The 13,958-nt window shown below is 49.5% G+C and overlaps 1 protein-coding gene across 3 annotated transcripts in view; it reads left to right on the forward strand.

Moving 5' to 3' along the window:
• Positions 1 to 13,958, forward strand: part of TBX1 (T-box transcription factor 1) — a 72,381-nt gene that overhangs the window by 35,348 nt on the left and 23,075 nt on the right. For all 3 annotated transcript variants that reach the window (XM_028709895.2, XM_028709893.2, XM_028709894.2), the window contains 2 exons: positions 5,267 to 5,368; positions 12,694 to 12,865. In XM_028709895.2, the coding sequence (XP_028565728.2) occupies positions 5,267 to 5,368; positions 12,694 to 12,865 (274 nt within the window). The remainder of the gene's footprint in view (positions 1 to 5,266; positions 5,369 to 12,693; positions 12,866 to 13,958) is intronic.

Consider the following 13,958-nt stretch of genomic DNA (forward strand, 5'->3'; position numbering starts at 1 on the left):
GGTTCAAATCCCCCCACAGGGTAAGCTCCCGTTGATCGGTCCCTGCTCTGCCAACCTAGCAGTTCAAAAGCACATCAAAGTGCAAGTAGATAAATAGGTACTGCTCAGGCGGGAAGGTAAACGGCCTTTCCGTGTGCTGCTCTGGTTCACCAGAAGCGGCTTAGTCATGCTAGCCACATGACCCAGAAACTGTATGCCAGCTCCCTCGACCAATAAAGCGAGATGAGCGTGCAACCCCAGAGTCAACCACGACTGGACCTAATGGTCAGGGGTCCCTTTACCTTTACCTTTAGAGCTACAGTTCCCAGCACCCTTAACAAACTGCAGTTCACATTATTTTTTTGTTGCGGGGGCGGGAGAGACTTGCGCTTCAAACGTGTGGGGTGTACTCAGTCTAAGCTCCAGGCTGAGCTTCTGAGAAACGCATAAGTCCGAATCACAACCCGCCCTCTCAGCTGGGAAAAGTTTGGTCGCCTGGGAAAGGGGGTCGCCTGGGGAACGTGCCTCAAGTTTTGTGATGCGGGGCCCTTCCTCGGCTGATCTCCTCAAGCTCTTCTGAGCCAAGCTAGGCATAGGCACAGAGGAAACTGCTCTATAGGGATCCAGACCATTCCTCCATCTAGCTCAGCTTTGTCAACAATGACTAGCAGTGGTGGTTTCAGACCTATGTGAAGGTGCCAGGATTCAACATGGGACCTTGTGCTTGCGAAGCAGACCCTGTACCACAGTCCTATGGCCACCCCGTTGAAGATACCTGCATTTAAGAGCCATTAGAAGTCAGATTTTACTCTTAGTCTTGTACTCTTGCTCTCCTGGCTCTTAGCCAGCGCATGGCTCAACCTTCACATAGGATGGAGCCCACAAGCGGAAAGACTGAGATGCAGATCAGACTTCTTTTCACTGTAGAGGTAAAGGGACCCCTGACCATAAGGCCCAGTCGTGACCGACTCTGGAGTTGTGGTGCTCATCTCGCTTTATTGGCCGAGGGAGCCGGTGTACAGCTTCCGGGTCATGTGGCCAGCATGGCTAAGCCGCTTCTAGCGAACCAGAGCAGCGCATGGAAACGCCATTTACCTTCCCACCGGAGTGGCACCTATTTATCTACTTGCACTTTGACGTGCTTTCGAACTGCTAGGTTGGCTGGAGCTGGGACCGAGCAACGGGAGCTCACCTCGTCATGGGGATTCGAACTGCCGACCTTCTGATCGGCAAGTCCTAGGCTCTCTGGTTTAACCCACAGCGCCACCCACACCCCTTTTTTCTTTTCACTGTAACTGCATGGTAAAGCCTGCCTTCAGGTTACTGCTGTGGACTGAATGTGAGTAAAACTTTGTTCTTTTAAAGAAGACTGTGTTGTGTTGTTATTATTCTAAGAGGGAGATAAAGGAGGAACTTACCAGGAACAATCCAGACTGGACAAGCCAGACCTGACTGCTTCATTAAAGGGTTCTAATGAATCATCAACTTGCTTCCAATAAGTTGCAAAGGGAATGTGCTGTTTACTCACTAGCGTGAGTGAGGAGGGATAATATCAAAACAATATATCCTCTCCTACCTTCCTTATCATTCCCTCCGCTTTTACGCCTAGTCTCCTCTGCACACTTTCGCGCAAAGGTTTGGGGCTGCTGCCAGAGCCATTGGTTGCGCTGGGGTATTTCGCCCCCAATAAGAGTTAATGCCCCATGCGATGCTGCTAACTTCCGAGTCCTGCATCCTGCTCAGCACGGAGTACCAAAAAACCTCGGAGACGATATGCCCGGACAACTGGGGGAGGAAAGAAGAAGCGTCTTACAGAGCGATTTTCGGCGAAGTTAGCACCGTTCATGGAGCTTATAAAGGGGCTTCGTGGGAAAGGCTGTAGCTGAGTCTCAGAGCATCTCCAACCCTGGAGAACGGCTGCCAGTCAGTGTAGACAGTACTGAGGCAGATGGACCAATGAGGGTGAGTCCGTGGGAGGCAGCTTCCTGTTCGCGTATGTATGTCATTCTCAGGCAAACTGGAACAGGATCGCCTTCTTATGGAGCGCAAACGCTTTTCCTACCCCGGGAATGCGCCAATCCACCGGAACTTCTTCCACAGTAAATCTGTTGGCCTTTAACGTCCCACTGGGCGGCTCTTCGCTTGCTTTTGGTGCAACAGAATCACGCTGGCACCCTTCTGGAAGCTGGGGCGCTCATCCTGGAGATGGGAGGGGGAATCCTTCCCAAGCCAGGATGCCGCGCATATTTGTGCAGGCTCCAGACAGGCCCCGGGGGGGAAACGTGGGCGGAGAACCAACCGCTTTGCAGCAGGCTCAAGCGGCGCTGTTTCACCTGGCCGGTCCACATCCGTTCCCAATGTTCAAGGGTCTTATGTTATCCGACGTTCGCCCTATGCAGAGTAGACCCATTAAAACTGACGGACTCGACTAACTTGGGTGTATTCATATTAATGGGTCTACCCTGAGTGCAACTTGAGGGGGCGAAGAAGCTCCCCGCACTTAGAAGAGAAGCATGCTGGATGAAAGGCGAGGCAGAATCATTCACCTGCTGGATTTCTGCCTGCAAGGGTTTTGAATTCATTGCACCGCGGAGAAGCTGCCAGCAGCAGCCTGAGGCGGGGTAGCCTGAGGCCCTGGGAGCGGGAAATATTGTACTTGAGACTTGTGCATGTGGGACCTGATCCGTAGCTGCTGAATCTCTGGAGCAGCGTGACCCTCGGAAGAAGTAGAGGAGGAGGAGGGGGCACCCACGTGGGCGAAGGTCGGCCTATTAAGAGTTCCTCAGGCTGCTTTCACTTTCCTCTTTTGGCCCCTAGAATTGTATTGGGGGAGGGGGAGGGGAGACATCCAAAGCTGAGAGAGAGAGAGAGAGAGAGAGAGAGAGAGAGAGAGAGAGAGAGAGAGAGAAATCCAGCCCTGCTAGAAGCGAAAATATTTGGATTTATAAGTTTAAGCAGATGTTTGCCACTCCCTCTTCCGAAGAAAGCCACACTGAAGTCAAAGGGATTTAAGTGTCCTTTTTGGCACCGTTGCGCTATTCTTCTCAGCGACCTGCATCTACATTTCCGGTGCCCCTAAAATACCACGAAGCTGTAACAAGGGAACAGGGTGAGAAGAAACAATGAAACAGACAATTAGCACATTTGCAAAGCTAAGCTGGGCGCTCCCCGTACGGTTTCAGATTGGATGTGTGGAGTTGCCTGCATTGCCGGGGGGGGGGGGGTTGGACTAGATGACCCTTGGGATCCCAACTCTGAATGAAGACGAGAGCCAGCGTGAGAGCAGTGTATTGGTCTGCGGGGTGGGAAACCGTAGGGCCAACCAAAACATAGTTGTGAGCAAGCTATTGGATCCCCCTGAGCTCTTCTGCTTCTCTCTATGTTGTGCATTAAGGAACAACATAGGAAGGACCTCGGTCCATCTAGCCCTCTGTAGTCTACACCAGGCTTCCTCATCCTCGGCCCTCCAGATGTTTTGAGACTACAATTCCCAGCATCCCTGACCACTGGTCCTGCTAGCAAGGGATCATGGGAGTTGTAGGCCAAAAACACCTGGAGGGCCGAGGTTGAGGAAGCCTGGTCTACACGCCCTGCTGCGGCTCTCCAAAGCCCCCGACGGGTGCTCCTTCCTACCATCCCTTTTCCTGCGGGGAGTAGCTCCGTTGGTAGCGCATAAGACTCCATCTCGGGGCCATCAAGGGTTTGAGCCCCTCGTTGGTCGAAACGTTCCTGCGTTTCAGGGGGAGCGACTAGATGACCCACTTAGTCCCTTCGAACTCTGCAATTCTATGAAATCTACCCCTGCCCCTTTAAACCGGAGATTGAACCAGAACACTCGCTAGCCCACTGAGCTGGGCGCGCTCCCCATGCGCTTCCAGTAGCATGTTTACGACAGCCAGACAAGGGCTGCGCGCACACGCCACGCGTTTAAAGCGCATAGCTCCCCCGCTCCCCAAAGGACGATGGGAACTGTAGTTTAAGAGTGCTGTGACTCGAAGCCCTGTGGCGGGTAAACTATAGTTCCCAAGATTTCTCGTGTGTGTGATGTAATCTGCTTCAGATGTATGGTGCGTAACCAGCCGAGGAGAGCATTTTATATTGCTACCCAAAGTCCCACTGGTTTTAAGCGCTCGGGATTGCCTCTTCTGACGAATCTTTCTTCTGTTCCTCCTAGCCTGTTCTTAGGGCATTGCCAGCCCAACTAACCAACCTTACCCTGACAGGCTGGCGACGCTTACCCAAACCATTGTCACAACACAGGCGCTTGGATTTAAACTCAGGCCCGCCACTAAAGCCACTTTCTTTCCGAGAGAATGGACGGGCTTCAAAGACTGAATGAATTTATTATTTCGGTCACAGACCTGTTCCAGCCCACAAACAATATCAAAGAAGTCATAAAACACGATAGGGGATACATTTGAATTTGCAATTAGGTATAATTAGGTATTGCAAGCGCAATTAGTTTTGCCTTAGACGGGCTGAAAGGTTTTCTCCCCGGTGCCACTGAGACTTGCATTTGCTGCCTGGGTTGTGCGTAACCACCTTCCAAACACCAGGGTGAGGAGCGCAGGTGAAGCTGCCTCGCAGAGTCACGCCAGGAAAAAGCTAGCTGTCCATTTACCCCAGAACTACTTAGTATGTTTGACAGGCAGCGGCTCTCCAGCTAGCTGGGCCTTCAAATACAGTGGTACCTCGGGTTACATATGCTTCAGGTTACATACGCTTCAGGTTACAGACTCTGCTAACCCAGAAATAGTGCTTCAGGTTAAGAACTTTGCTTCAGGATGAGAACAGAAATCGTGCTCCGGCCGCAGCAGGAGGCCCCATTAGCTAAAGTGGTGCTTCAGGTTAAGTACAGTTTCAGGTTAAAAACGGACCTCCGGAACGAATTAAGTACTTAACCCGAGGTACCACTGTAAAAGGGGTCCAACAGCCGCGCGCACAGTGTGTGCGCTACAGCTGCGGCTCCTTGGTAGACCATCCGCTTTGCAGGCCTCTCCAGGCGGAAGAGAGACCCGTCGCAGGTCTAAAATCCCGGAGAGCAGCTGTCAGTCGGTGTAGGGAGGATGCTCAGCTAGGTGGCCCAATGATCTGCTATGAGGCAGCTCCAGCGCAGCCGCTTCAGCGCTTCTAATATGTGGGTCGTTAGGGCAGCGCCCAGTCGGGTCAGGTGTGTTGGTTTGGTTTGTTTTCCCTCGTTCCTCGCCATCCACCGGGTGCAAGATCAGAAAAACGTTTTTCTCTAACTGGCTCATCACCTGCGCTGTCCTTTCCTTCCCTAATCCAGGAGGATGTTCCCCACCTTCCAGGTGAAGATTTTTGGGATGGACCCTATGGCAGACTACATGCTCTTGATGGACTTCGTACCGGTGGACGACAAGCGATACCGGCAAGTACAAGGGCACCTCTTCTTTCCGGGTTGGAAGCAAAGATTCTCATTAAGGGAGCCCAAATCGGCGCTCAGCAAACTTTGGAGTCCCTCGCAGCTCTGGGAGACTAGGGAGCGCTTGTTCAGCGCTTTGCACTAAGCGGTTTACAAGTATAAAAAAACCCCAGACTCCCAAACTCCGCCGACTTTGGAGTGAGCCCCGTTGAATTCAGTTCGGACTCGCTTCTAAATGGATATGGTGGTGAGGATGGTGTTGCAAGGTCATTTGCAACGGTTATGGGGGCAGAGTTGTGGGGCTGGAGTCGCCAGTGGTTCTTTAGGGGTTTGCTAGTGTTCAAGCTGTATGATGTCGTGTTTTCATGTTCTCTTAAAATCAAAGTCTAAGGGGCGATTGCAAATATCAGGAACCAATGCAAAACAAAAACAAAACAAACAAAAACCTTTAAAAAAATTTCCCAAAACCAAGTTCGATATAAGCACTCCTAAATCCCAGATCAGGACAGGTTATTTATTTATCTAATGGATTCTCATTTGTATTGCTTTATTCTCTTATATGAACCAACCCACGAGGGAGCTCAAAAGTTGTAAATTCACAATCTCTCCATGCATCATGTTCTTGAATTCTTTCCCTTCCCTGGAGACGGGAAAGTAACTTTTCAGTCGAGCAGCCCGATGCAGGCTTACTCTTCCCAGCTAAAGTGTCCCAAAGCCTATCACAGCCCGGCCCTACCCATCTTTACTCACGAGCAAGTCCCATTTATATTACTTGGGCTTTACTTCCAAGATAATTCACGCTTATAATTGCAACATTGAAAGCAGAAGTTGAAACACACACACACACACACACACACACACACAGCCTCTCTTTTGGACTGCCGCTCCGCTCGAGCATATCGTTTCAGCGACGCTGACACGCCTGGGCGCATTCCGACGTGCAAACACTTTCTTGCGTGCCAATGCCGTGGGAATGTGGGGAGCGGTGGCTCAAAGGAGGGATAAGTCGTGCGGGAGGGGAGAGAGGGGAAAACACTCCCCACGGGATCCCTTAGCTCGGCAGAACCGGCAGCTTTGAGCCCTGCCATTCCAACGCGCAGGAATGCCAAGCCCGGATGGCGATTACATCCCAATTTTACTGCTTCTTTTATCGTGTTTTCGCTCCGAGGCCTCGGCAATTTGTCAGCGATTATCTCCAATTTTGTACTCGGTAAAAGAATCCGCCTCACGGCCATCCTTCCAAACGGGTTCGGTCGGTGGAAGTCGATTTCTGGCTTGCAGGCCCTTAGGAATCGTGGGTGGGATCATCGGGTTGACTGAGAACCAACCCACCCCACCCCCTCCGCCCGATCCAGCTACCCACCCCCACCCGCGAGAATTTAATTGGCCACAGTCTGTTGTCTGCTACAACACTCCTATGCGTGTTTATTCTGTAGGTTCTGCTGCGTTTCGGATCCTGCAGTCGTCCATTGCAATTGCTGCGTACATCAGTCAGGAAGGAAGCAACAGCCAGCTGGGTGTAGAGTCTGCGATCCTGTAGGCAGTTACTGAGGAGTAAGCCCCATAGAACGCAGGACTTTGGAGCAGGGCCCCCTCTATCAGAATCCCGTGTCCCATATTTCAAAGGAAGAAAAGCATCACCATTATGATTTTATTATTTATTAATAGATAATATATATATAGGGACGCGGGTGGCGCTGTGGGTAAAACCTCAGTGCCTAGGGCTTGCCGATTGCATGGTCGGTGGTTCGAATCCCCAAGGCGGGGTGAGCTCCTGTCTTTCGGTCCCAGCTCCTGCCTACCTAGCAGTTCGAAAGCACGTCAAAGTGCAAGTAGATAAATAGGTACCGCTTTATAGCGGGAAGGTAAATGGTGTTTCCGTGTGCTGCGCTGGTGCTGGCTCGCCAGAGCAGCTTCGTCACGCTGGCCACGTGACCCGGAAGTGTCTCCGGACTGCGCTGGCCCCCGGCCTCTTAAGTGAGATGGGCGCACAATCCTAGAGTCGGACATGACTGGCCCATACGGGCAGGGGTACCTTTACCTTTAATATATATATATACATTTTTAGTCACTCTCCATGTTCCAGCTCTGCACAGTTTAATCCTGGTGTCCCGAAACTAGCACCCTTGTAAGCACCTGGTCTTCTGAGTCAGATAATAATAATGATAATAATAATCCACTTAAAGTCAAGCTAGGCTTCTCAGCAGTTCATAAGAACCAATTACATAAGCAATAAAAAAAACAAAAACCCATAATTAAAACTCACAAAATAAAAATCCCATTAAAAACACATCGCCAACATGGTGTCCTGCATATTTTTTGGACTACATTTCCCATCAACTCTGACAACTGGCCATACTGGCTTGGGCTGCTGGGGGCAGGAGTGCAACAACATCTGCAGGGCACCTACACTGACTACTTGCCATCGAAAGAGGCGTGTCCTCATAAGACAATGTCTAAAGTGATCTAAGTGCGCCGCTGACATTGACATGTTGACGAGAGCAGTAGAAGGGACATATAAGAATGTGAAGTGGGGGAAACAGGGGAGACGCATTTTAGGCAACAAGAGCCTCTGTCTCAGGGGTCAGCAAACTTTTTCAGCAGGGGGCTGGTCCACTGTCCCTCAGACCTTGTGGGGGGCCAGACTATATTTTTTGGGGGGGAGGGGGAATGAACGAATTCCTACGCCCCACAAATAATCCAGAGATGCATTTTAAATAAAAGGACACATTCTACGCATGTAAAAACACGCTGATTCCTGGACCGTTCACAGGCCGGATTTAGAAGGCGTTTGGGCCAGATCCGGCCCCCAGCCTTAATTTGCCTACCTATGCTCTATCTCTTCCCCAGTGCAAGGATGCATCCTCCTCCCGCCCACTTCCTCTTCCTCTTGAGAGCTGCTTGGGGAACAGCTCAGTGCTTTGCAGCCAGGAGGTCCCAGTTCCATTCCCGTTATCTCTAGATAGGGCTTGGAGAGACTCCCTGTCCATGCCAGTGTGGAATGGTGGTTAGAGTGTTAGACTAGGACCGGGAGGTAAAGGGACCCCTGACCATTAGGTCCAGTCGTGGCCAACTCTGGGGTTGCGGCGCTCATCTCGCTTTATTGGCCAAGGGAGCCGGCGTACAGCTTCCGGGTCATGTAGCCAGCATGACTAAGCCGCTTCTGGGGAACCAGAGCAGCGCACGGAAACACCGTTTACCTTCCCGCGGAAGCAGTACCTATTTATCGACTTGCACTTTGACGTGCTTTTGAACTGCTAGGTTGGCAGGAGCAGGGACCGAGCAACGGGAGCTCACCCCATCGCGGGATTCGAACCGCCGACCTTCTGACTGGCAAGTCCTAGGTTCTGTGGTTTAACCCACAGCGCCACCCACTTGGATATGAAGCTGACTGGGTAACCTCTTCCTCTCAGCCTAACCTACCTCACAGGGCTGTTGTGAAGGTTAAGGAAGGAGGGAGATAACCACATGTGCCATCTCCTTGGAGGAAAATAAGAAGACAAATAAATAATAACTCAGGAGAACGACTGCCAAGACTGATGTTCTGACTTAATATAAGCCAGCTTACTATATTCTCCACCTTCACACCCACCCTCCCCCTGTTATAGGCTTTGACTCCCCCCCCCCCCCATGCCTAGGGTTTTCAAAGACCCAGTGAAAGGAGCATTTATGCGTTTTGCTCCAGGTCCGAGGCGCCTGGCAGAAAAACAAAAAAACCTGCTCCTATGAAATCCCGATGCCAAAGATGTAAATATTTAGACAGATCTCCAGCTTCCCAGGGCATTTCAGAAATGTTTGCTTGTCAAAGGCAACGGGATATAGAACATCTAATTGAGGATATCTCTCTTTTTTCTCCCTTTCTCTCCCTCTCACCCTCTGCTTCCCTCCATTTTTTTTGGCAAGTGATGGTTCTGCTCAACTCCGAGGCGAGAAGATTCTCCCTCTGAGCCAAAGCAGACTTTTAAATAAACAATCACAAAAAGAGAATGGCACTCTCTTGGCACTCTCTTGAATCAATGTGGACTTTGGGGAAGATAAAAACATGCAGAAAGAACAAATCGGTGGCAGGTTTTGCTGGAAACCTGCTTTGAGGCTGCACTGATTTGAGAGAAGTTTCCACTGAACTCAATGGGCCTTACTTCTGAGTAAAAGGTAAAGGTACCCCTGCCCGTACGGGCCAGTCGTGTCCGACTCTAGGGTTGTGCGCCCATCTCACTTAAGAGGCCGGGGGCCAGCGCTGTCCGGAGACACTTCCGGGTCACGTGGCCAGCGTGAGGAAGCTGCTCTGGCGAGCCAGCGCAGCACACGGAAACGGCGTTTACCTTCCCGCTATAAAGCGGTACCTATTTATCTACTTGCACTTAGGGGTGCTTTCGAACTGCTAGGTGGGCAGGAGCTGGGACCGAAAGACGGTAGCTCACCCCGCCACGGGGATTCGAACCGACGACCATGCGATCGGCAAGTCCTAGGCACTGAGGTTTTACCCACAGCGCCACCCACGTCCCCTACTTCTGAGTAGACATGCATAGATGTCAACATATTTAACTGTTGGGATGACATTTAAACCAATTACTGTTTCAGCATGCATCTCTCTTGATTCGGGTGAGGCATGCGAAATGATTCTCTCTTTTTTTAATAGAAAGATCACCTTTGCTAAGATGGGTTGGTGCTGATTTCAGCATTAGATAGATATTTTCGAGGCAGAATGCCTGTAAATATCAGCTGCAGGGAATCATAAGTAGAGAGAGTTCCTGGGACATTCGGTTCCTCTTTGCATTTGGTTCTCCAATGTAAGGACAGGATGCCGGACAACATAGGCCTTTGGCCTGTCCTAGCAGGGCTGTTGTTATATTCCTACCATATCTCCATTGGGCCCTACTGACTCAGTGGCCTAGGAAGGACGCTGGTGGCGCTGTGGGTTAAACCAAAGAGCCTAGGACTTGCCGATCAGAAGGTTGGCGGTTCGAATCCCCGCGACGGGGTGAGCTCCCGTTGCTTGGTCCCTGCTCCTGCCAACCTAGCAGTTCAAAAGCACGTCAAAGTGCAAGTAGATCAATAGGCACTGCTCTGGCGGGAAGGTAAACGGCGTTTCCGTGCGCTGCTCTGGTTCTCCAGAAGCGGCTTAGTCATGCTGGCCACATGACCCGGAAGCTGTACGCCGGCTCCCTCGGCCAATAAAGCGAGATGAGCGCCGCAACCCCAGAGTCGGCCACGACTGGACCTCTAATGATCAGGGGTCCCTTTACCTTTACCTAGCAGGGCTGTTGTTATATTCCTACCATATCTCCATTGGGCCCTAATGACTCAATGGCCTAGGTGTCCAGAGATCCCTTTAGCTTGAACCAGCAGGACTCTTCTAATGTTCTTAACTTCCTAAGCACCTGATCAGCTGTTCCCACCAACTTATAGACAGCATACTAAAATATTACAGTTTCTTTGCAAGCTAGCTGTTGAGAAGCTACAAGAGCAGAAAGTGAAGTTGTTCCCATCACACAGAAGGGAAAGCAAAGCCTGACACTTCACACACCCACATGTTAAAGTTCAGAAATGAAAGGCCCTTTCTGGAAGACACCCACTCTGACTTTGGAGCTCTTTTACTCTCATCCCAGATGTCCATGCACTGCTTTTGGTTACTCTGTGGTGAAAGTAACTCTCTGCCTATGGTCAGCGGCACCCTCTAGTTACTGTCATTTTGCATCTTTCAAGGCGACGTGCTGGCAATGAGAACAAATTTTTTGGCTGAGCAGTGGCTCAGATGTTGCCCGGCCTCTGGCTGTGGTAGGTCTCTTTGTCTTGCTTCCAAGTTCCTTTGCCAAGGGCTCCCTAGATTAAAGCTACAGCCCTATACAGATGCAATACTTGACTGTCCCACAATTACCACATATTTGCTTAGTTTCCTTGTGGGGTAGGCAAAGCAGTCCAAGTTACCCACTGCTGCCGCCAGAGCACTGAAACATGGGAAAGGGATCTCCATGTCTACTGCCCAGCCACAGATCGGGCCTGATCTGTGTGCTAGCTCCAGGTTGGTGCGGCGATTACATTTGCATGGAGCCCAGTACTGGCTGGCACTGGCTGGGATACCAGCTTGGGATCTGGTGGATCTTGGGCCATCTCAGTCCTGCCCCCCAACAGAGCGCCCCATTTTGGGGCTTTCAGCTCTGGTTGGGATGGTGTTCCTTCTGCCTATTACTGTTGAAATCAAATATACCTACAAAGCTGATATTTTGTCACCTGCTCAAATTTTATGTTTCCCCAAGTGCTTCGTCAGTGCTGACCGTTTGTTCTGGATTTTACGATTTTATAATTTCTTTATAATTTAATACATTTATTTTGCTTTAAACAAATACAGATAAACAACCAAAATTACAAAAGAAAAATCCATAATAATAATGGAAAAAGCTAAAAAAACTACAAAAAATATCAGAGTACATGGCATAGAACGTAAGCCATTATGGGAAAGAAAAAAGGAAAAGGAAAGAAGAAGGAGGGGAAAGGGGGGGGAGTGGAAAATAAGCCAAAACACAAGAAGGCTCGTCTATTGTACACTTCTGTCAAGGTCACAACAGATCATTATTCTTATAAATTCTCTCTATCTGCATTCCATACCTCATCTTGGTATCAGGGAACATTTCCCTATTTTATAATTTATTGTGCACCACCACCATTATATATTATATATTATATATTATATATTATATATTATATATTATGTAGATAGATATATCAGCAGTTTATAAATGCTATCATAAATTAAAGCTCACTACAGTACATGTGACCTGTGCCCAAATGCAATACTTACTTATTACCTTGAAGTCCTGCTTGTCCTCCACAAGTCTCAAGGCAGTGCGTGTGGTTTTCCTCCCTGCCATTCATCTTATCCTCACAACAACCCTTTGAGGTAGGTTACATTGAGAGAGAGAGAGAGAGAGAGAGAGAGAGAGAGAGAGGGGCTCAAGGTCACCCAGGGAGCTTCACGGCAGAGTGGGGACTTGAACCAGGGTCTTGCCTAGTAGGGTCTAACACCATTGCACCACACTGCCTCACTTTCTAATCATACTGTTAAAAATGGCACACTATTGTTGCGCTAATTAAAAACACCTAAATATTTTTGAAGTCCATTGAGACAGGGTGATGCTGATTTCGACAGAGTAAATAAACAACCCGTTCTTTAAATTGGTTGTTTATTTAACCTATCTGAAGAACAGGATGCTTATTTGATGTATCAAAATCGATGTTTTTACAAGTGTTGAATTCGCCGTTGGCAACGTAGATTCACAAATGTAAAACTTAGCATGGCGGCTAACCCAGTGCTGGCTTTTCTCCCCATACAGATATGCATTTCACAGTTCCTCCTGGCTGGTGGCTGGCAAGGCAGACCCTGCAACTCCAGGGAGAGTCCATTATCACCCAGATTCCCCGGCTAGGGGAGCCCAGTGGATGAAACAGATTGTCTCCTTTGATAAACTCAAGCTCACTAACAATTTATTGGATGACAATGGACATGTAAGTGTTGTCTTGGGGAGGGCGGAAGCTAATTGGGGAACATGGAACAATATAATAATGGAATGAGTCTTGGGTGTGGGGTGGTTCTTGCAGTTGGGTGCTGAGTGGTGCTCTGTATCTGGCACATATCCTACCAGTACAAGGGGATCTGCAGCAGCTGCCTATAAGGCCACTGAGCCAATTTTAAGGTTCTGCTCCTTGCATAAAGGGACCCCTGACCATTAGGTCCAGTCGTGACCGACTCTGGGGTTGCAACACTCATTTCGCTTTATTGGCCAAGGGAGCTGGTGTACAGCTTTCGGGTCATGTGGCCAGCATGACTAAGCCGCTTCTGGCAAACCAGAGCAGCGCACAGAAATGCCGTTTACCTTCCCGCCAGAGCGGTACCTATTTATCTACTTGCACTTTGACGTGCTTTTGAACTGCTAGGTTGGCAGGAGCAGGGACTGAGCAATGGGAGCTCACCCCATTGCGGGGATTTGAACCGCAGACCTTCTGATCAACAAGTCCTAGGCTCTGTGGTTTAACCCACAGCGCCACCCACGTCCCTGCTCCTTGCATACAAAGCCCTAAATGATTCTGGACCAGAAACCCCACCCCCAACACATTTTTACCTTCCGCTCCCCAGCAAGCGCACTACAATCAGTTAATAGAACCCAGTTGGTTATCAGCTTGTGGTAACACAGAGGTGGGCTTTTCTACTGCTGACACCAGTGTTGTAGAAACCCCTCCCTGATGAAATATGAGAAGTTCCATCAGCATTGGCATTCTGCTGGCCCCTAGAGACACAGCAGTTTCACAAGTCTCCCGCTGAACTGAACTTCTGATTTTATTTTTTACACTGTTTGCTTTTTAAAATAAACAAAACACACCATTGACATGCTTTTTAAACTGCTGTTTCGTTGCGTATTTTACTTGAAGACATTTTGGTGCCCAAGCAGGTTGCCTTGTTTAATTTCCACGAGAACAACTTGCAACCCTAAATGAATTTATTTGAGAGCCCAGGCCCTCCGAAATTACGGCAGGCAGAAGCATGGTTCAAAGTGTCCTGGACTTCAGAATGCACAACTTTTTGTTGGCACACTTCTTTAGT

This window comes from Podarcis muralis, chromosome 16 (genome assembly GCF_964188315.1).
Source record: "Podarcis muralis chromosome 16, rPodMur119.hap1.1, whole genome shotgun sequence".
Taxonomy (NCBI): domain Eukaryota; kingdom Metazoa; phylum Chordata; class Lepidosauria; order Squamata; family Lacertidae; genus Podarcis; species Podarcis muralis.